At 41.0% G+C, this 22,208-nt stretch overlaps 1 protein-coding gene across 1 annotated transcript in view; it reads right to left on the bottom strand.

Moving 5' to 3' along the window:
* LOC140734706 (sortilin-like) overlaps positions 1 to 22,208 on the bottom strand; it is a 136,139-nt gene that overhangs the window by 108,296 nt on the left and 5,635 nt on the right. Inside the window, exon 2 of the mRNA XM_073059042.1 lies at positions 9,953 to 10,015. Within this exon, the coding sequence (XP_072915143.1) occupies positions 9,953 to 10,015 (63 nt within the window). The remainder of the gene's footprint in view (positions 1 to 9,952; positions 10,016 to 22,208) is intronic.

Genomic DNA, 22,208 nt, shown 5'->3' on the forward strand with positions numbered 1-22,208 from the left:
ACGAAGGGTCTTGGCCCAAAATGTCGACAGTGCTTCTCCTTATAGATGCTGCCTGACCTGCTGTGTTCCACCAGCGTTTTGTGTGTGTTGTTTGAATTTCCAGCATCTGCAGATTTCCTCGTGTTTGCTCTTTAAATCCAATTCTAAGTTTTTTACTATTTATAAAACAGCTTGCAATATAAACATCACAGCAAGTATAAACAGAGAATGCAGAAGTGTTCAGTGAAGTGCTCTTCACGTAATCTGTAAAGAGGAAAATGGAGTTAATGTTTCTGCTCCATCTACCAAAGATTCTCAGACCTGAAATGTTAGGCCTGTTTCGCTTTTCACAGGTTCTGCCAACTTGTTGACTGTTTCCAGCATCTGTTGGTTTTATTTGTAATTGTCACTGAACTGTGAAAACATTGACGGTATCGGTAGGTTTAAATTCAAACACAAGAGGGCTGGGTAAGGACAACAGATATTCTTCCTTGATGGACATCTTTGAACTAAATGCATTCAGAACAATCATGCAATAAGTGTTGAAGCACTGATGCTAGCATTTTGTTTTAAGCATTTGATATATTCAATAATTTATATTTGAATTTCCTACTCAGCAGAGTCCCAGCAGATCGAAAAACTGCAGATTTAATGCTGTATTGAAGAAAGCATTGAGACAGAAAGAATGAACCAAGAAACCTCCCACCACTGGAAACTGCTGAAATCCATTATTGAGAATGTCATAGTACACCATTAAGAAAATCATAATACAATTAAGCAGAACCAGTTTTTTTTTTAAAGCAAGTTAGCTTTGTCAAATTTATTAGAGCATTAGGATAGATGAAGGGTAACCAGTAGATGTAATATATTTGGGTTTCCAAAAGCCACTTAATAAGATGCCTCATAAAAGGTTGCTGCACAGGGCAAGAGCTCGTAAAATTTGTTTAGTACATAAAGGACTAGCAAACTAATACAAAACAGAATGAAGATTAATGCGTCCTTTTCAGGTTGGCAAAATGTAATGAATAACTCTGTAAAAGGACCTGGCTATCATTGAGCAGGAAACACAGAACATTAGCATTCTAGGTGCAGTGAGTAATTAAGACTAAATGGCACGTTAGTCTTCAGTTAAATAATGGTATGAAATATAAAAATGAGTCTAGCCATAAAACTACAGTTTAGTGATACTTGTATTGGAGGCACTTGAGAGAAGATTAAGTAGTTTGACTCCTGGGACAAAGGGTTACCATAAGAGGAAAGGTTAAGCTGCTTCAGCCTATAATAATTGGAGTTTAAGAATGAAAGGTGATCTTGTTGAAACATGCGGGATTCTGAGAGAGTTATTCAGGGAAGTGAGGATGATTACCATCGCTGGGGATCAAGAAATGGAGGGAGAGTAAGTGTCAAGAAATGTAGAGGAGACTGGGCCCAAATGCAAAGTTAGTGGTAAGCAATCACTTTAGTAATAAACTGCAAAATAACAAGACACAAGGGAAACAAAACAAGAGAGAACAGATACTTAACATGACAAGGTAACTAAGTGATGAGGCTGAGGCTGAGGCTGGCTGGTTCATATGAGTGAACAAGGATTCTTCTCCTTCTCCTTGTAAAGTTTAATGACAGTTGACAGATCAAATAAGTTGCATTACCACCACCTACTGAGTTGGAGTGTGGAGCAGAGACAGGAAGTATACGCACTAAACCCCGAAAAAAGTTCAAATAATATCGAAACATATCAAAAAAAATCTAATTGTTTTCAGAAAGTCAGATATACATTTATATACTTTACGATGGCAGTGATATCCAAACAAACTTGCCATTTTAAACTGTGCCTGTCCCAAAAATCTCAATTTAGCAATTAGATGTTCCCTTTGCATCTCATAGGAACTGCATTCAAACAATATATGCTGCACTGTTTCTTGATAAGCGCACTCCCTATGAATGCCTATATCATATATATTAATTCTGAACAATAAATTATTCAACCTAGTATGTCCAATACATAAATGTGTAAGATTAACTTCTTCCCTCCTTTTATACTCATCACCCAGTTGAGTTCTCACCATCCTCTGAATTTAATATAAATGCTATCCTTTCTTTTCCTTATCCAAACTTTGTTATGACAGTGATTGAATAGACATTAATTATAGCTTTTACCTCTCCCTTATTGTAAAGGCACCACCACATTTATATCCTTAATTTTAAGTGATTGCCTGGCTGGAATGTCACCACCTCATTTCCTTCAGTGCCAACATGGGCAACGACCCATAAGAAATGTACACACAAGCCCCTACAGCCTCAACAGCTGTTGTCCAATCTCAAGAAAAATGTATGGCTGACAATTTGAAATACCTGTTTTAATAGATATCAAGACCAGAGCTAGAATCAGAGCTCAGAAGTACATAATCAGGGCACACTTCTTTGACCCATTTCAGGGCTAAAATGATAGCAACCATCTCAGACATGAATATTGATACTTGCCTAATATTCTTTTCCTAATAATCACCTGAAACTTTGAATGAACAGGGATTGTGGATGAGAGCTGGGTTTAAGTGGGTTGCAGGCGATGAGTTGGAAATGAGTGGCAGGTGACTCCTGTTAGCTGGGCGGAGAGTGGGATGTGCCTGCCTGCGTAGGCCTGACAATGAGTTATTCATTTAAGATGGAAGAGGATGAATTTCTTCTCTTAGGATATTATGACAAAGTTGTGATCTTTCATATCAAAGAAATGTTTTCATTTTTTCGAGAGTCAAGGTTTGTACGAAATAGGTAATAAATCAAAGGAAAAGGAAAAGATCATCACCTATCATCTTACAAACAACAAATCAGACTCTAATTATCTTCTTGTTGAGTCAGTAGGCTGGTTTCAGCTTGGGAATGTTGGCTGAAACAACGATAATAATGCTAGGTCCCAGCAAATCCCCGCTGCATTACCTACGCAGTGCCCTGAGAGGTGTGCAACAACAAGATGTTTTCATTAACCTTTCCAAGATCAGCAATTCTCTTCCCATCACTGCCTCTTATGTTTATCTATGGTCCACAGTCAGATGCCCCAAACTTCTTGAAATCACTAAGCAGCAACTGTTGGAAGCCTACACAGATACTGCAAAAGTTCACAGAACATAAAACATAACAGTACTACACATTACAGGCCCTTTGGCCCACTATGTTGTGCCAATCTTTGTGCTGACCTTTATGACCTCGATGACCAATGATGAACATTGGTATCTGAAGAAATATACATGGACTTGAAAGGACCAATCATCACCAGAGATCAAAACCTACCTAACAAGGTGGTCAAAAGAATATGCCACTAGGGTGAAAGACAAATTTAATTTTCTATTGATGTATTCATTGATTTTACAAATAAACAATTTTCAATACATGAGTCACATCTAATTTATTCATTTTAGATACATAACACCTTAGTGTGTCAGTTCACTGGGTTTTTGCAACTGCTAATATTTAAATGCAGATCAGTTAAATGCATGACTCAAGCTCAAACTTGATCACTGTTTTTATATAAAAAGGATTCCCTTACAGAAGCATACCCTACCTACCATATTATTCAGGGACTTGGGAGTTGACCTAAGTCAGCAAGTGTACTCAAACCTTGTAATTATCCTTTCTGCTTGGTGCACTGTTCAAATAATTTTAAAGGCACTTTCTGAAGGAGAGGGTCCTTCAAGAGACTGGAGAATATGAAGAACATGATGAGAAGCATGATGAACTAAAACATCCACTCAACACTGACGGCACTTCAGGAGGCTTCACTTCAGCATTTGAGTATAAGTTACAAGCACATGTAACATTGTGTAAGCTTGAAGTGACTCCTTGAGCAGGAGAGCAAGATAATGATAAACAACATCTGATTGGTTTGAATGGCATAAATTGTGATCCATCTTCAATTGATAGTCTTATCTCTTATTTTGCAACTGTGTTTCAGACACTGGTCAATTCGTTCAACTGTCCAAGCTGAACTTTTGGATTTCAGGAGTTTGGCAGGTTTTCCCATTGCTGAACGAGTGTGGACTTCAAACATAAGCTTGTCAGCAATCTCCTTAGCCCTTGCCACATCACAGCGCAAAATTATGCCGCTCCACTGACTTGGCACCACTGGTTTTAATTATTTGATCAGAAAACATCTCCGCTGTAAGAATGATGATCTGCACGAGAGAGCTAAATGCACTTCTCAATAGCAGTACTCCACCATTGTACTTACGGCTCTGGCAACTGCCTGACAACATCTAGTTCACTGAAAGCAGGAGAAATCTAACCTGGCTGACAAATGTCCAGACAATCTCTTTTCAATTAAAGTGAATGAGGCTGTTATAGAGTCAAAAGACAGCAAAGAAGCAAGCTGTCCATGCCAATCAAAATACTTTTCTTAGCTAACCCCATTTGCCTGCATTTGGCTCACAGTCCTCTAAATCTTTCCTGTTTATGTACCTGCCCCAGTGGCTGTTATGCATTGTAATTGTACCTGCCTCTACCACTTACTCTGGTAGCTCCACCACCCTCTGAGTGAAATATTTGCCCTTCAGAGCCTTTTAAAATCTTTTCCTTCTCACCTTCAATTTCTGACTTCTTTGCTCCAAGACAAAAAAGGTTGTGACTATCTACCCTATTTATGCCTCTCATAATTTTGCACACCTCTATAAATGTCACCACTCAGCCTCCTTTGTTCCAGGGATAACCATTCCAGCCTAAACACATTCTGTATGTAGTGTGATAAGCAGAACTACTCACAATACTGCAAGTGTAGTCTAACTAACATTGCATACAGCTGTAGCATGACATCCCAACTCTTGTACTCGATGCTACGGTCAGTAAAGGCAGACATGCCTTATGCCTACTTCACCATCTTGTCGACCTGTTTCACTACTGCAGGGCCAAAGAGATTTGCACAGTATTGATTGCATTTCTCAACATGGAGCAGAGAGCGAGTTTGTAAACAGACACACACAGCCCTCAAACACCGGGCAAGGTCATTTGATTCCAAACAACTGGTTTATTGATCTTTTTCAGAATGCCTCTGTGGTGCTTCCCACTCCCTCCCCTCTCCTTTCCCCTTTTCCCAACTATGATTTCCCTCTCCCTGCACCCTTCTCACACTCAGTCCACAATAGAGACCCATGTCAGAATCAGGTTTATCATCATTCTCATACGCCATGAAATTTGTTCTTTTTTGCAGCAGTACAGTGCAATACATAAAATTACTACAGTACTCTTCAAAAGTCTTATGCACCCTAGTTACGTATATGTGCCTAAAACTTTTGCATAGAACTGTATGTACTTGTAGCACTAAATTTCTTTGTAAAACAACATTACTCCAAGGCACTGCTATTTACTCTATAGATCCAGCCCTGGCTTTAGTCACTAAAATACAACCCTTTGCACTTGTCTGAGTTAGATTCCATGTGAGATTCTTCTGTCCACAATCATGTTATAACTTTAGACAAACTTCGCTGGCCACCAACAACCAATTTTGTCGTTATCTGCAAATTTAGTAATCATGCCATGAACATTCCAATGGGAAGGTCCAAATAAAATCCAGTGTTTCTGAACACTCTCTGTACTTTCTGTATCTTCCTTCCTGTGGCACTGATCTTGTAATTTCCGTAGTAAAGAGCCACAAGCAGTCTGCAGATGTGTTGTTTGGCAGTTTAAGTGCTGTAAACAAGCACTCTCTGCTGGTTTAAGCACAACCTGGGAGATGTTACAGCAGCTTGCTGTTAATTATGAAACTGTCTTGTAAGGTGACTTGATGTCACCTAAATGACGAATGCAGCACAGTGTGCTTTTGCTTTCTTATGATTCAACAGCTATCATTTTCTTGAAAATGGAAAAAAAAACACACAGCTACTGGAAACTAAAACCACAAAATGCTGGAAACACTCAGCAAGTCAGGCCACATCTGTGGGAAGAGATACAGTCAATACTTTAAGGGCAGAGGCTCTGTGTCAAAACTGAAAAAGACACAAATGAAACTTGTAAAGCTGCAGGGAGCACTGTTTTTCAATGGTGGTGGTGGAAGTGAGTAAAACAAGTAAATATGAACAATTAGAGGAAGAGACAATGGAATAAGGTGGTTGTGAAATACAGTGCAAGAGGACAAGCCCAGCAGGTTTCAGAGAGAAGGAAAAAAATGAGGCAAAAAAGAAAAAATAATTAGCTGAGCCAACATTATAGATGGATGACTGGCACAGAAAAATGGAATTTAAGGTCCATTCTCTTAACCCTTGAGTTCCAAGTTTAAAGAAAGCCTAATTCTGCTGACCACCACATTTAGAAATCACAAGATTGTTATGATATGCAGTGATGTAAGTATATTGTTCATTTCTTTTGTATCAATACATTAATTATCCATACTGTACTGTATGGATAAAAACTAAGAAAGGAATCAAATGGGAGGGTTAGCGTGTTCATTGTATGACAAATGATGTCATCAAATAATCGAAAATTGGAGAAATTCTCCCAAGATAGCACTGACTGTAAACTCTATTGAGTTGCTGCTCAGATTTAGTTGCTTTTTAGTTGTTTGTTTTGGGTTCATAGAGATAAGCTGGGGACTGAGAGGGGAGTTAGAGGTCAGGTTATGGTTTCGAGACAAGGATATTGGGGAATTAGACACCAGCCCGGAATCTAAGTCTCCACTCTGCATTCAAAGACTAGCGACATGGATGTGGGAAATCTGTAGACCAGGCCAAGATGTCAGACTGGCAGACTGGTGTGGATCAGGGGTAGTGGTCCAAGGGTCAATCAGAATCCGTAAGTTGAGGCCCATTTGCCGGAGCCCCAAGTCTACAAATTTCTGTGAGTCCACTGGGAAACACAAAGCCCAATGTCTGTGAGCCCGATGGAAGCTGAATGCCAAAGACAGCAAAATGTCCTGGGGTTAGAGGACTGTGTATGTATTTGGGTGGGAGGGAGAAACAGGACTTGTGTTGCTGTTGTTGTTTTGTTGTGTTATGTGTTGTTCTGCTGAACATTCACCCTGTTTTGTGCAGCTGGATCCTGGACTTCCTGTCAGATCGCTGGCAGGTGGCAAAAGTGGGCTCCCTCACCTCTGCCCCTCTGACCCTCAGCACAGGTGCCCCTCAGGACTGTGTACTAAGCCCCTTCCTTTACTCTCTGAATACCCATGACTGTATCACCACCCACAGCTCCAATCTTCTAATTAAATTTGCTGATGACACCACACTAATTGGCCTAATCTCAAATAATAATGAGTAGAGAGAAGAAGTCATCCCCCTGACACAGTGGTGTCAAGAAAACAACCTCTCCCTCAACGTCGCAAAAACAAAGGAGCTGGTTGTGGCCTACAGAAGGAATGGAGACAGGCTAACCCCTATTGACATCAATGGGTCTGGAGTTGAGAGGCTGAAGACCTTTAAGTTCCTCGGCATAAACATCACCGAGGATCTCACGTGGTCTGTACAGACCAGCTGTGTGGTGAAAAAGGCACAATAGCACTTCTTTCACCTCATATGTTTGAAGAAGTTTGGTATAGACCCCAAATCCTAAGAACTTTCTACAGGGGTACAATTGAGAGCATCCTGACTGGCTGCATCACTGCCTGGTATGGGAACTGTACCTCCCTCAATAGCAAGAATCTGCAGCGAAGGGTGCGGACAGTTCAATGCATCTATAGATGTGAACTTACCACTATTCAGGATATTTCAAGTCAAGTCAAGTCACTTTTATTGTCATTTTGACCATAACTGCTGGTACAGTACATTGTAAAAATGAGACAATGTTTTTCAGGACCATGGTGTTACATGACACAGTACAAAAACTAGACTGAACTACATAAAAAAACAACACAGAGAAAGCTACACTAGACTACAGACCTACACAGGACTGTGTAAAGTGCACAAAAACAGTGTAGACATTGCAATACATAATAAACAGGACAATAGGGCAAGGTGTCAGTCCAGGCTCTGGGTATTGAGGAGTCTCATAGCCTGGGGGAAGAAACTGTTACGTAGACTGGTCATGAGAGCCCAAATGCTTCGGAGCCTTTTCCCAGATGGCAGGAGGGAGAAGAGATTGTATGGGGGGTGCGTGGGATGCTTCACAATGCTGTTTCCTTTGCGAATGTAGCGAGTAGTGTAAATGTCCATGATGGCGGGAAGAGAGACCCCGATGATCTTCTCAGCTGACCTCACTATCTGCTGCAGGGTCTTGCGATCTGAGATGGTGCAATTTCCGAACCAGGCAGTGATGCAGCTGCTCAGGATGCTCTCGATACAACCCCTGTAGAATGTGATGAGGATGGGGGGGTGGTGGGAAATGGACTTTCCTCAGCCTTCGCAAAAAGTAGAGACGCTGCTGGGCTTTCTTTGCTATGGAGCTGGTGTTGAGGGACCAGATGAGATTCTCCGCCAGGTGAACACTAAGAAATTTGGTGCTCTTAACGATCTCTACCAAGGAGCCGTTGATGTTCAGCAGGGAGTGATCGCTCCATGCCCTCCTGAAGTCAACAACTATCTCTTTTGTTTTGTTCACATTAAGAGACAGGTTGTTGGCTCTGCACCAGTCCATTAGCCACTGCACCTCCTCTCTGTAAGCTGACTCATCGTTCTTGCTGATGAGACCCACCACAGTCGTGTCATCGGCAAACTTGATGATGTGGTTTGAGCTGTGTGTTGCAGCACAGTCGTGGGTCAGCAGAGTGAACAGCAGTGGACTGAGCACACAGCCCTGGGAGGCCCCCGTGCTCAGTGAGATGGTGTTGGAGATGCTGCTCCCAATCTGGACTGACTGAGTTCTCCCAGTCAGGAAGTCTAGGATCCAGTTGCAGAGGGAGGTGTTCAGCCCCAGTAGGCTCAGCTTTCCGATCAATTTCTGAGGGATGATTGTGTTGAATGCTGAACTGAAGTCTATGAACAGCATCCGAACGTATGTGTCTTTTTTGTCCATGTGTGCAAAAAGGGCCCAAAGGATCATTGGTGACCCGAGTCACCCCAACCACAAATTGTTCCAGCTGCTACCATCCAGGAAACAGTACCGCAGCATAAAAGCCAGGACCAACAGACTGCAGAACAGCTTCTTCCACCAGGCCATCAGACTGATTAATTTATGCTGATGCAACTGTATTTCTATGTTATATTGACTATCCTGTTGTACTTAATATTTATTATAAATTACTATAATTGCACATTGCACATTTGAATGGAGACATAACAAAGATTTTTATTCCTCATGTATATGAAGAATGCAAGTAATAAAGTCAATTCAATTCATTGTGAGAATGTGACATTGCTGTCTGAACGTGTGGCATCACTTACAGGCTGTCCCCAGCACATCCTTGGGTTCATTGGTTGTTTATGCAAACCCACAAATTTCACTGTATGTTTTGATATGTACATGATAAATGAACCTGAATCTTAAAGTTTGGAAGATATTAGACAACAACTAATGTGGATCACAAGCAGAACAAATTTTGCAATCAGTAAAATTTCATATGAAAATGGTTGCTCTGGGATTTATTCCAGGGAAAAAAGATTAAGAGCATAGCCCTGAAAAAAGGTGAAATGTGATCCAATTTCTAGGCAGCTAGAACCTCCCTCCAGTTAGATATATCATCATCATCTTTAGTAGTTGATTAGAATATTGTGATGGCAGTAAATATATATTGATAGACATTCTAGTTCTTTCAGTAGCATTCTGCAGATACGAATCACATTTCTTTCCTCTTGACAGGAGGTTATAATCTGAGGGATTGAAAATCAGAACTTTTGCTATCATCTCATAATTTCCATTCCTTGATTACATGGTATCACCTTTGTTCAGGGACCTAATGTTCTCAACACAGCTTTTGATTACTTTTCAAATTGCACGTGGTATACATTATCAAAGAGAAAACAGTATCATTTATCAAGTCAATGGTTCAGCAGTTTAAAACACTCTCCACATTTTGAGGGGAAAGCAATATACTGTGACACACAATCCAGAAGTTTAGACTTACCCCAGTTCCATCCCCGACCCAAGCTAATATTACAGAGGAAGCATCATCATCCTCAAATATGTTCTGTAAAATAAAATGCAATATTAATCAAAGAAACTAAATTATTTTGTGATGAAATGTCAATTTCTGCATGAATACTAAGAATTCAGAACAGTTACTGCTTCATTCCAAAGCTTTCAAGATAGCAAGAAAGTTTCACTTATTGAACAGCACAATTGTAGTACATGAATAATAATCTTAAGAAAGTCCAATTCTGCCAAGTATTGTATTTAGAAATCAGAATATTGTTCTGGTTGGAAATATACTACTCATTTCATTTGCACCAATACAGACAATCTTTAAAACATTTTGTATTCAAAGAACCAAAGAAAAAATGTATTGCATATAAAATTTATGCAAGCTCTGTTCTTAATACCTCTACTTTGGTAACAACCATTCTCTTCCATGGTTCCCTTTTCAAAGAATTTGAATACAGTACAGTATTAACACCCTCCCCCATCCATTGACACCTTCCTCACAGTTCTCACATTTGTCTTCTCTTGCAATACTAACCTTCTGCGGTATAAAGATAATAACCAAAGTCACGAATGTTACCCTTTGTAACAGTGAAAATAATCAACTATTCCTCCTCATCCTGTTTTGAATTAGCTGCAGCCTATGAACGAGGTGACATCAAAGGTGCTCTCTCATTTTGTTTATAGCTGAGGAGGACTTCACTTAATTATCTCCATTCTTAATTAACAACAATCTGTGGAAGAACTCAGCAAGTTGAGCAGCATCTGTGGATGGAACTGTTAACACTTTAGGTCTAAACCCTGCATCAGTTCTAAGAATGGAGAGAGGACTTCTAAGAATGGAGAGAGGAAGTAGCAAGTATAAAGAGTGGAGGGGGACGGTGGGTTGTTGTGAGACAGAGACCAAGGGTAATTGGTAGATAGAAGGCAGTATAAAACAGTTTAAGGCATACAATAATATCAATTCCAATTAGTACCAAACCCCAAAGAAAAATACATTCATGATAGCACAACATTGGTGGAGAGCAAACACGAGGAAATCTGCAGATGCTGGAAATTCAAACAACACACACAAAATGCTGGTGGAACACAGCAGGCCAGGCAGCATCTATAGGGAGAAGCGCTGTCGACGTTTCGGGCCGAGACCCTTTGTCAGGACGAAGGGTCTCGGCCCAAAACGTCAACAGCTCTTCTCGGTATAGATGCTGCCTGGCCTGCTGTGTTCCACCAGCATTTTGTGTGATTGGCAGAGAGAGCATTTTTAAGTTAAAATGAAAACAGTGGGAACATAAGTTAAAAAAAAAATTAAAAGTCATCTCAGAAGATTTAAAATTCAGGAAACCATCAGGGAAACTGATACCTCAAAAATTCCCAAGGGTTCCAAGCTTATTTGTACCAATCAAACATTATTATGTTACTCTGTGAACTTTCAAAATCTGCTATTTGGTCACCTGACAGCACAGCTTAAGGATGTTGTTTAAAATAATAAATGCATAAAGAAACCTGAAGGACTGATAATGAGAAGATACAGATTTAATGTCTTTGGCAGAAGGGCCAGAAGTGGCACAGGGGCTCAGCTAGTGTAGCCACTGCCTCACAGCTTCAGTGGCCTGGGCTCAATCCTCAGCTCAGGGCCATCTGCACAAAGTTTGCTTGCTCTCCGTGCCTGTGCATGTTTCACATTGGTGTTGTGGTTTCTTCCCACTTTCCAAAGATGCATGAGTTGGCAGGTAGATTGGCTGCTGTGATTTGATGCTGATAAGTGGTTGAATGGGGATGTTGATGGGAATGAGAGGCGAACAAAAATAGGTTCATTACAGGAGTGGCTTAAATGGGCACTTTGTGGTTGATGCAGACTCTATGGGCTGCAGAATGTATTTCCTTGCTAAATGTCAGAAGTATAACTTCATAGAATAGATAGTTCAAATTTAGAATGCACAGCAAGTCAGGGGTCTGAGAAATTATTAGAAAAATAAATGGAGGAGAAATTTTACAGGCTATTTAAAAGAGCGAGAAAGTGGCTGTCAGAATAAAAGGTAAAGATAACTGGTGCAGGGAACCTTGGTTTTCAAGAGCACTGGTTAAGAAAAAAAACGAAGTGCATGGTAGGTATGAACAAAAAAGTGCTTATGGGGTATAATAAATGCGAGAGAACACTTAAAGAAATCAGGAGGACTAAAAGGCAGCATGAGGTTGCCCTAGCAGACAAGGTGAAGAAGAATACTAAAGGATTCTACAGATATGCTAAGAACAAAAGGATTACAAGGGAGAAATTTGGTCCTCTGGAAGATCAGAATGGTAATACATGTGTGGATCCAAAAGAAATGGGGGAGATCGTAAATGAATTTTTTTGCGTCTGTATTTAGTCAGGAGACAGATGCAGAGTCTATACAAGTGAGGCAAAGTGGCATCAACTTCACAGACCCTATACAGATTACGCAGGAGATGTTTGCTGTCCTGAGGCTAATTAAGGTGGATAAATCCGCAGGGCCTGAGAAGGTGATCCCTCATACCCTGCGGGAGGCAAGTGCAGAAATTGCCAGGGCCCTAACAGAGATGTTTAAATTGTCCTTAGTGACTGGTGAGGTACCAGAGGAGTGGAGAATAGCCAATGTTGTTCCACTGCTTAAAAAAGGTTCTAAAAATAAACCAGAAACTTATAGGCCGGTGAGCCTGACATCAGTAGTAGGAAAGTTATTGGAAGGGATTCTAAGGAACCAGATATTTGAGTTTTTGGATGACATGGGCTGATTAATGATAGTCAGTGTTCTCTGTGTGTGGCAAGTCACATCTAACCAATCTTTCAGACTTTTTTGAGTAAGTTGATGAAGGAAAGATGATGAAGGCAAGGAAGTGGATGTTGTATATATGAATTTTGGTGAGATATATGATAAGGTGCCTCGTGGGAGGTTAGCCAAGAAGGTTCAGTCATTCAGCATTCAAGATGAGATAGTGATTTGCATTAGTCATAGGCTTTGTGGGGAAAGCCAGAGAATGGTGGTAGATGGCTGCCTCTCCGAGTGGAGGCCTGTGACTAATGGAGTGCCACAGGGATCTGTGCTGGGTCCATTGTTGTTTGTCATCTATATCCAAGATCTGGATGATAATATGGTTAAATCAATCAGCAAATTTGTGGATGACACCAAGACTGGGAGTATAGCGGACAGTGAAGAAGGCAGAGCTTGCAGCAGGATCTGGACCAGCTGGAAAAATGGGCTGAAAAATGGCAGAAGGAATTTGATGCAGGCAAGTGTGATGTGTTGCGCTTTGTTAGGACCAATTCAGGACTGGTCTTGCACAGTGAATGATAGAGCACTGAGGAGTGCAATAGAACAAAGGGATCTGGGAATACAGGTCCATAATTTGCTGCAAATGGCATCACAGGTAGGTAGAGTCATAAAGAAAACCTTTGGCATAAATCGAAGTATTGAGTACAGAAGATAGGATATTATGTTGAAGTTGTATAAGACATTGGTGAGGCCTAATATTGTGAATAGTTTTGGTCACCTATCTACAAGAAAGATAAGGTTGAAAGAGTACAGAGAAAATTTACAAAGATGTTGCCAGGTCTGGAATATTTGAGTTATGAGGAAAGATTGAATAGGTTAGGACTTTATTCATTGGAACATAGAAGATTGAGAGGAGATTCGACATAGGTATATAAAATTATGAGGAGTATAGATAGGGTAAATGCAAGCAGGCTGTTCCCACTGAGGTTGGGAGGGACCACAACCTGAGGTCATGGGTTAAGGGTGAATTGTGAAAAGGGGAACATGAGGGAGAGACTTTTTCACTCAAAAGATCATGGGAGTGCAGAACGAGCTGCCAGTACAAGCGGTAGATCCAAGCTTAACTTCAATGTTTAAGAGGAGTTTGGATAAGTATATTGAAGGTAGGGTGTATGGAGGGCAATAGTCCTGGTGCAGATCAAATGAGTAGGCAGTTTAAATGGTTCAGTATGGGCTGAAGGGCCTGTTTCTGTGCTGTACTTTTCTATAACTAAAGTGGGACTCTAAAGTGACTCTGAAAGAGTCAGCATAAACTGATCTTAGTGCAAGCAAAATTTAAGCATAGAAACTTCTTGAGGATGGAATTTACTTGTATTTGGACTTATTAGAGATAGCATGGCTCACTGTCAGGATGTTCTTTCTTGCAAATTTGACACAGTGCTTGGAGGAAGTGACAGAGATCATTGATAAAGACAAGTTGTCTACATGGACTTCGGTAATGCATTTGACAAGGTCTCTCATGGTGAACTGGTTCAGAAAATTACAAAACATGAGTTGGTAAATTGGAAACAAAATTAGTATTTTAGAATGAAGGTCTGTGACCAGTGATGCTTCACAGGAGTCAGTGCTGGATGCTCTGGTATATACGTACTATCCAGGGTATATTGTGGAATTGGTGGAGTTGTGGATAGCAAAGAAGTTTATCAAAAGACAGAGTAGGATACAGATTAGTTAGAAATTTGGGAAGGAAAATAAATGGCAGATTAAGTTTAATCCAGATAACTCTCAAAGGTCAAATACAAGTTTACAGTAAATTGCAGGACCCTTAGGAACATTGATGTACAAGTCCACAGCTCCTGAAAGAGTGCAGAAATTGTCAAGTTGTGTATTTATCTTTGATTAGGTAACATTTGGCTAATGTGTGATGCTCTGGTCTCTACACAATAGGAGGGATAAGACCATAAGACATAGGAGCAGAATTAGGCCATTTGGCCCATTGAGTCCACACTGCCACTCAATCATGGCTGATCCTTTTTTTCTATCTCCTCCTCAACCCCAGTTCCCGGCCTTATCCCTGCAACCTTTGATGCCATGTCCAATCAAGAACCTATCAATCTCTGCCTCAAATACCAATGACCTAGCCTCCACAGCTACATGTGGCAATAAATAACACAAATTCACCACCTTTTGGCTAAAGAAATTTCTCCGCATCTCTGTTTTGAAAGGGCGCCCCTCTATCCTGAGGCTGTGCCCTCTTGTTCTAGACTCTCCCACCATGGGAAACATCCTTTCCACATCTACTCTGATCAGACCTTTCAATATTCGAAAGGTTTCAATGAGATCTTCCCTCATTCTTCTGAATTCCAGCAGGTACAGACCCAGAGCCATCAAATTGTCCTCGTATGATAACCCTTTCATTCCTGGAATCATCCTTGTGAACCTCTTCTGGACCCTCCCCAATGCCAGCACATCTTTTCTAAGAGGAGGGGCCCAAAACTGTTCACAATACTCAAGGTACGGCCTCACCAGTGCCTTATAAAGCCTCAGCATCACATCCTTGCTCTTGTATTCTAGACCTCTTGAAATGAATGCTAACATGGCATTTGCCTTCCTCACCACTGACTCAACCTGCAAGTTAACCTTCAGGGTGTTCTGCACAATGACTCCCAAGTCCCTCTGCATCTCAGATTCCTGGATTTTCTCCCCGTTTAGAAAATAGTCCGAAAATGTATTTCTACTACCAAAGCCCATGACCATGCATTTTCCAACATTGTATTTCATTTGCCATTTTCTTGCCCATTCTTCTAATCTGTCTAAGTCCATTTGCATCCAACCCATTTCCTGGTGATTACTTCCCTGTAACTTTGATCAATAATATCTTCGCTCTCCCAAACATGGTCTTCAAGGAGCTGCAGCTGGGTGCGCTTCACATAGATGTAGTTCTCTGGGAGACTGTGTGTCTCCCAGTTCTCCACCATCTGCACGAAGAGCACACCACAGCCATTTAAATGGTACAGTAAGAGAGGAAAAAAAACCCAAAAAGGAAACCTTAACAGACGCTTACACAGAGCTGACACCTCTTCCTAGCTGAAGCCTAGTTTGAGGCAAAGCCTGTCACTTCTACTCCTGCCACTGGCCTTCTCCTGACAATGGCCACTCTGCTTATCCCTTCTGTACTTTCATTTAGTTCGTAGAGCTCTGTTGGCGCTACTGATAGGCCACGTACAATGGACAAATGCTCTCGACGCACCCTTTTTAAAAAACCTCTGTCGACCTGCGAGAAATCCCTTTTTGTCTTCTGACAAACCCAGCAGTTGGACCTTCCAGATACAATTCACTACAATCAAGTGAAACACCTTGACTGCACACAGATATCCATTTAACTAATTATGTGACTTTTAAAACCAACTGGTTGCACCAGTGATGATTTGGTGTGACATAGTAAGGGGAGGTGAATATTATGCAATCAATTATTTTATGTTTTATATTTGTAATTAATTTAGATCACTTTGTAGAGATCAGCTTTCACTTTGACACAAAAGGGTCTTTTTCTGCTGATCAGTGTCAAAAAAGCCAAATTAAATCCACTGTGATTTAACGTTGTAAAACAGTGGTTCCCAACCCTTTCCATGCCCCCCACCCCTAGGAAATGTTTGATTAATGTTCGCACCCCCTACAAAAGTAATATCACATTTGAAGATGAAGAAGTCTAATTTCTAATTTTTGAACCACATACAATACTGCGGGTGAACAAATTGAACTTAAAAAGATAAGCTTTTAACTCAGTGCATAAAATGCAAATATAAATTGAGCAATTAGATTCTAATTTATTCAGAAAAAATTGTAAACAGTAGAATCAATCTCAATTGTGAACATAAAATTCAATGACTTCTTTTCTCCTGCTTCTCATTCATGATCTTGTCAAAGCGTGGAACTTTCTTGCTGACTGCGATCCACAGGCCTGCCTGTGGATTCAGGCGATTCCTAGATTTTGTCTTGATTGACAAAAGAGAACTGAATCCAGATTCACACAAGTATGTTGTTGCAAATGGAATGAGGACACGAAGTGCTTTTCCACCAAGTCTTGGGGAACATATCCAGTGCTGCACACCAAAACTCCTCCAACGTCTTGCTTTCAAATTGCATTTCAAGAACTCGATTTGTCCGCAAATCAATAAGATCTTCCTTCAGCTCTTCATCATCTGACATTTTTCCAAATTGTAGGAATATGGATTCATGATCCATTGTTCTGAAATCTTCAGGTCTCCAGCAGCAAAATATCCATCAAACGATTCTGACAGCATTTCCAAAAGAGCCACAATTTCTTCATGCACAGTAGGAGTTATGGATCCAGCATCATCAACCATCTCTTCTAGTGAAGGAAAATTTGAGAGACTGCCTCTTTCCATCCTTTGACGCCAAAGACGTAACTTTTCTTTGAAGGCATTCAACTTTTCACAAGCCTTCAATATGTTTATCCCTTTTCCTTGAAGAGAAACACGCAGGTCATTCATACGAGTGAAAATGTCAGCTAAGTAAGCCAGCATTTGGGCGAATTCCTGTGATTCCATTGCCCCAACCAGATCACATTCACACTTCTCCAGAAAAACTTTGATTTCTTCCCGCAGTTCAAAGAAGCGGGTTAAAGCTTGTCCTCGTGACAACCTACGGACTTCTGTGTGGAAAAGCAAAACTGAATGCTCACTTCCCAGATCCTCACAAAATGATCTGAAGATGCAATGGTTCAAAATATGCCCCCTGATTCAGTTGATGATCTTCACACAAGTATCAAGGACTTTCTTCAGATTTGGAGGCAAAGTTTTTGATGCCAAAGCATGCCGATGAAGAAAACAATGGGTAATTTGCAAGTCTGGAATCTCCTTTTTCATCGATGCAGAAAAGCCGGATTTATTTCTAAGCATTGCAGGTGCCCCATCAGAGCACACAGAACCAATGACTTTGATATCTAAATCATGTTTGGCAAAGAAGTCTTTCACTAGCTGCATCACATCCTTTGCAGTTGTGTTTGTTTCCAGATCTTTACAAAACAGGAAATCTTCCTTCACAGCACCATCATTGACATACCTCACTAATGTGATGAGTTGACTGCAACTGGAGAAATCAGTTGACTCATCCAACTAAATAGAGATTTTAAGAGGACTAGCTCTGACATCTGAGATGACTTTGTCCAAAATATCTTCACTCAAATCACTGATTCGGTTGTGAATGACATTATTTGATAGGAGCACCTGTTCAAATTTTCATTCTTGCTTTTTTGCCCAGGATAATTGTTGCCATTTCCAGTGTACATGGCTTGATGCGATCTTCCGCAATTGTATGGGACTTCTTGGAATTGGCCACTTTATATGCCACTTGGTATGAAGCAAGAAGTAGTGGTTTTTCAACAGAAACAAAACCTAATTTTGGAAAAGTTCCTTGTGAATCAAAACGAGCTCTTTTGTTTTTCAATGACCCAACATCATGTCCTTCAACATCAGCTCCGCCATGCTTGTTCTTGAAGTGCTCTTGAAGCTTGGATGGCTTCAGATTTGAGTTGGATAATACAATGCTACAAAGAATGCACTGGGGTTTTTGCAAGCCATCATTTCCTGTTGTGCAAGTGAAACCAAAGCACACATAGTCATCATTCCATTTCCTTCTTTTTGACATGATGAAAGGTTAATGAAGGGTTAAGGGTAAAGAGAACAATATGAGCTAATATGAGAAAAACTATCTGACTAAGTCAGGGATGACGCTTTACTCAACCAGACACGCCTATAGCAAAGTATTGCGAGAAATACGCTTTTGAATATTATATTACGATATTATCTGTGGTTACGCCAAGATAAGTCATCAGGTGGAAATGCTACGGGGATGCGACGTGACTTATTAGGCTACTCTCTACTGAACTTACACACCTATTTCTGATGATTATCAGAAATATAAACTCCCATCACACGATTCAAAGTCCTCGGTGTTAACCATGATACCTCCTCAACTAACACAATTCAAAATTATCAACGATTCAAGAAAAAAACCTTTTAAAAGAAAAAAAACCTTTGAAATTCAAAAACTTCTTTAATGCATTGAGACAAATACGAATGAATGACTTCAGCTGCTTTTTATCAAAATGCGCCTTTTAAAAATTTTATAATTGAATAATTTACCTACTGTCAGTGGGTTTGGTTTTAACGCGAAGTTGTTACTCGATGGTTGATTCGGGATGTATAAAGATTTTGGCATTATGAGATGATTTTTAACTCTGAGGTGTAACCTTCTAGCTAACATTGATGAGACTCCTCAACTCTGAGGTGTAACTCCCAGGTAACACTGATGAGAATTCTCAGCGCTGACTTGGGCAGCGGGAGACTGGAGTGAGTTTACATCTCTCTCGACTCGGGCAGCGGGAGACTGGAGTGTGCTTGGGACAAACGTTACTACCACTTCTCAAGGCACACTGGCAGCTGGCTGAGTGATGACTCGTGACTCGTCACTCAAGCACACAAGCCACTCTTTGTCGCAGCCCCTGGGGGTGCGGGCACCCCAGGTTGGGAACCTCTGTTGTAAAACAATAAAACATGAAAACTTCTGGGGGGAGGAGGGTGAATACTTTTTATAGGCACTATAGATACTGTTCTGTGTACATATCAGCATGAGACCTGAAGGTCCACTGGCAGGGTTAAGTACATCACCTCAGGCTTAGAAAGGAGTTTTGAGTGGATAGTTGATGGTCCAAGATGGCGTTAAGCTGCAATGTCTGTAGAGGTCGTGGCTCAGACTTAGTATTATTTTAATTTCGTAGGGCTGGTTTAGGGAATAGTTCAGGGAGTTAGGGACCAGGTTATGGTTTAGGGACAGTGATGAAGGGGGTTTAAGAGGTCATGGGGAGTAAATGCAGCATCAGGGGCTGGAGTCCAGGTCAGAGGACTCTGCAGTCAAACGTCAGTGATCATTGAGGTCATGGGTTAGGTCAGCAGGTGCTGAGGATGAAGACCTGTGATTCCTCAGGCTGCCATGTCTCAGAGTCAGAGTTCCGTGCAGGCAGGAGGCATGAAGATCAATGTATGCCCAGGTCGGTAAGTCCCAGGGTTGACGTCTATGTGAGTCTAGGTCAAACCCTAGTAATTGGTGAGTCCGGGGGTTGAAATCCAGAGGAAGACGAATTCCAGAGGTCAAAGACTTTGGTCAAAGTCCAGATGTTGGCAAGTCCAGAAATCAAGGCTTGAACATCAAAGCACCTGGATTGCCTTGTCCAGAGGTCAGAGGCTTGATGGCTGAAAGTCTTTTCTTTCTTTTCCTGTGACTTCCTAATTCTGGAAACTTTTGTAAAATCTAAAACACACAATTCTCACTAGACTACCCTTTAAAACATCTCACTATAAGAAAATAAATATTTCAGATAGGGTAAGTAATAAATTGAAATTAGCATTCCTCAAAGTATAGAAAGGGCAAGTCATGCATTTTAACAATAGTCAATTATAAGCTTCCTTGTAACTTAGATGATATGTACATAAACACAAGAGATTCTGCAGATGCTAGGAATCTCGAGCAAAACATACAAAATGCTGGAGGAACACAGAAGGTCAGGCAGCATCAATGGAAATGGATAAAACAGACGATGTTTCGGGCAGAGACTTTTCTCCAGGAAAGGAGCAGGGGAAGATGCCAGAATAAGGTGGTAGGAGAGAGGAAGAAGGAGAAGATAGGTGGTGGGAGTGGGGGTGACAATGAAGTAAGAAGCTAGGAGGTGATAGGAGGAAAAAGCACATGGCTGGAGAAGGAGGAATCTGATCGGAGAGAAGAGTGTACCATGGAGAAAGAGAAGCAGGAGGGGCACCAGGAGAGATAACAGGCAGGTAAGGAGAAGAGGTAAGAAGCCAGAGGTAAAACATTACAGACTGGAACATATTCAAATATCAGATTAATTCTAAATACAGAAAGTTCACTTCATGGTTATTGTGTGGACATAATTTTACTCCCAATAGTAACTGAGAAGCTGAAGACTCAAGTGTTGCCGTGAGCACTCTTCCAATATATTAACTGATAGTACTTTCTTCAAAATTAGCACATAATAGATTTAGAGATAGATAGATAGATACTTTATTGATCCCAAAGGAAATTACAGTGTCACAGTAGCATTACAAGTTCACAGATATACAATATTAGAAGAGACATAAGAAAAATAAATAAGAAAAACAGTTTAACAGGAGGGGATCATCACTTCCCCAGCTATAGGTTGACTCATCATACAGCCTTATGGCTAAAGGTAAGAATGACCTCATATCGTGCTCTTTGGAGCAGTACAGTTGCCTTAGTCAGCTCCTCTATTCAGCCAAGGTGGCACGCAGAGGGTGAGAAACATCCAGATTTGCTGGGATTTTCCGTAAGGTCTTTTCCTCTACCACGGCCTCCAGTGTCCAGTTTGACTCCTATAACGGAGCCAGCCTTTCTAATCAGTTTACTGAGCCTGTTGGCATCATCTGTGTTGATGCCATTGCCCCAGCACACCACTACATAGACAATTATATTGGCAACAACAGACTGGTAGAACATACAATACAATACAAATACAAATACCTTATTGTCACCAAACATCACAGTCACAGTGATATTTGTTTCTGCGCTTCGCACTCCCTGAAGTACAAATCGAAGTAAATATAATAAAAATTTAAATTATAAATCATAATTAGAAAATAGAAAAGAGAAAGTACAATAGTGCAAGTCAGGTCCAGATATTTGGAAGGTACGGCCCAGATCCGGGTCAGGATCTGTTCAGCAGTCTTATCACAGTTGGAAAGAAGCTGTTCCCAAATCTGGCTGTATGTATCTTCATGCTCCTGTACCTTCTCCCGGAGGGAAGTGGGACAAAAAGTGTGTTGGCTGGGTGGGACTTATCCTTGATTACCCTGGCAGCACTGCTCTGACAGCGTGTGGTGTAAAGTGAGTCCAAGGATGGAAGATTGGTTTGTGTGATGTGCTGGGCTAGGTTCATGATCTTCTGCAGCTTCTTCCAGTCTTGGACAGGACAACTTCCATACCAGGTTGTGATGCACCCTAGAAGAATGCTTTCTAAGGTGCACCTATAAAAATTAGTGAGGGTTTTAGGGGACAGGCCAAATTTCTTCAGCTTTCTCAGGAAATAAAGGCGCTGGTGGGCCTTCTTGGCAGTGGACTCTGCTCGGTTAGACCAAGTCAGGTCATTTGTGATATTCACCCCGAGGAACTTAAAGCTTTTGACCTGTTCCACCTGCGCACCGCCGATGTAGATGGGGTCATGTGGTCCGCTACTCCTTCTGAAGTCAACAACCAATTCCTTCGTCTTGCTGATGTTGAGGGATAGGTTATTGTCTTTGCACCATGCCACCAGGTTCCTAATTTCCTCTCTGTACTCAGACTCATCATTACCCAAGATGCGGCCTACAATTGTGGTGTCATCAGCAAACTTATATATTGAGTTTGATGGAAACTTGGCTACACAATCATGGGTGTACAATGAGTACAGCAGGGGGCTGA

This window comes from Hemitrygon akajei, chromosome 10, assembly GCF_048418815.1.
Source record: "Hemitrygon akajei chromosome 10, sHemAka1.3, whole genome shotgun sequence".
Classification (NCBI taxonomy): Eukaryota; Metazoa; Chordata; class Chondrichthyes; order Myliobatiformes; family Dasyatidae; genus Hemitrygon; species Hemitrygon akajei.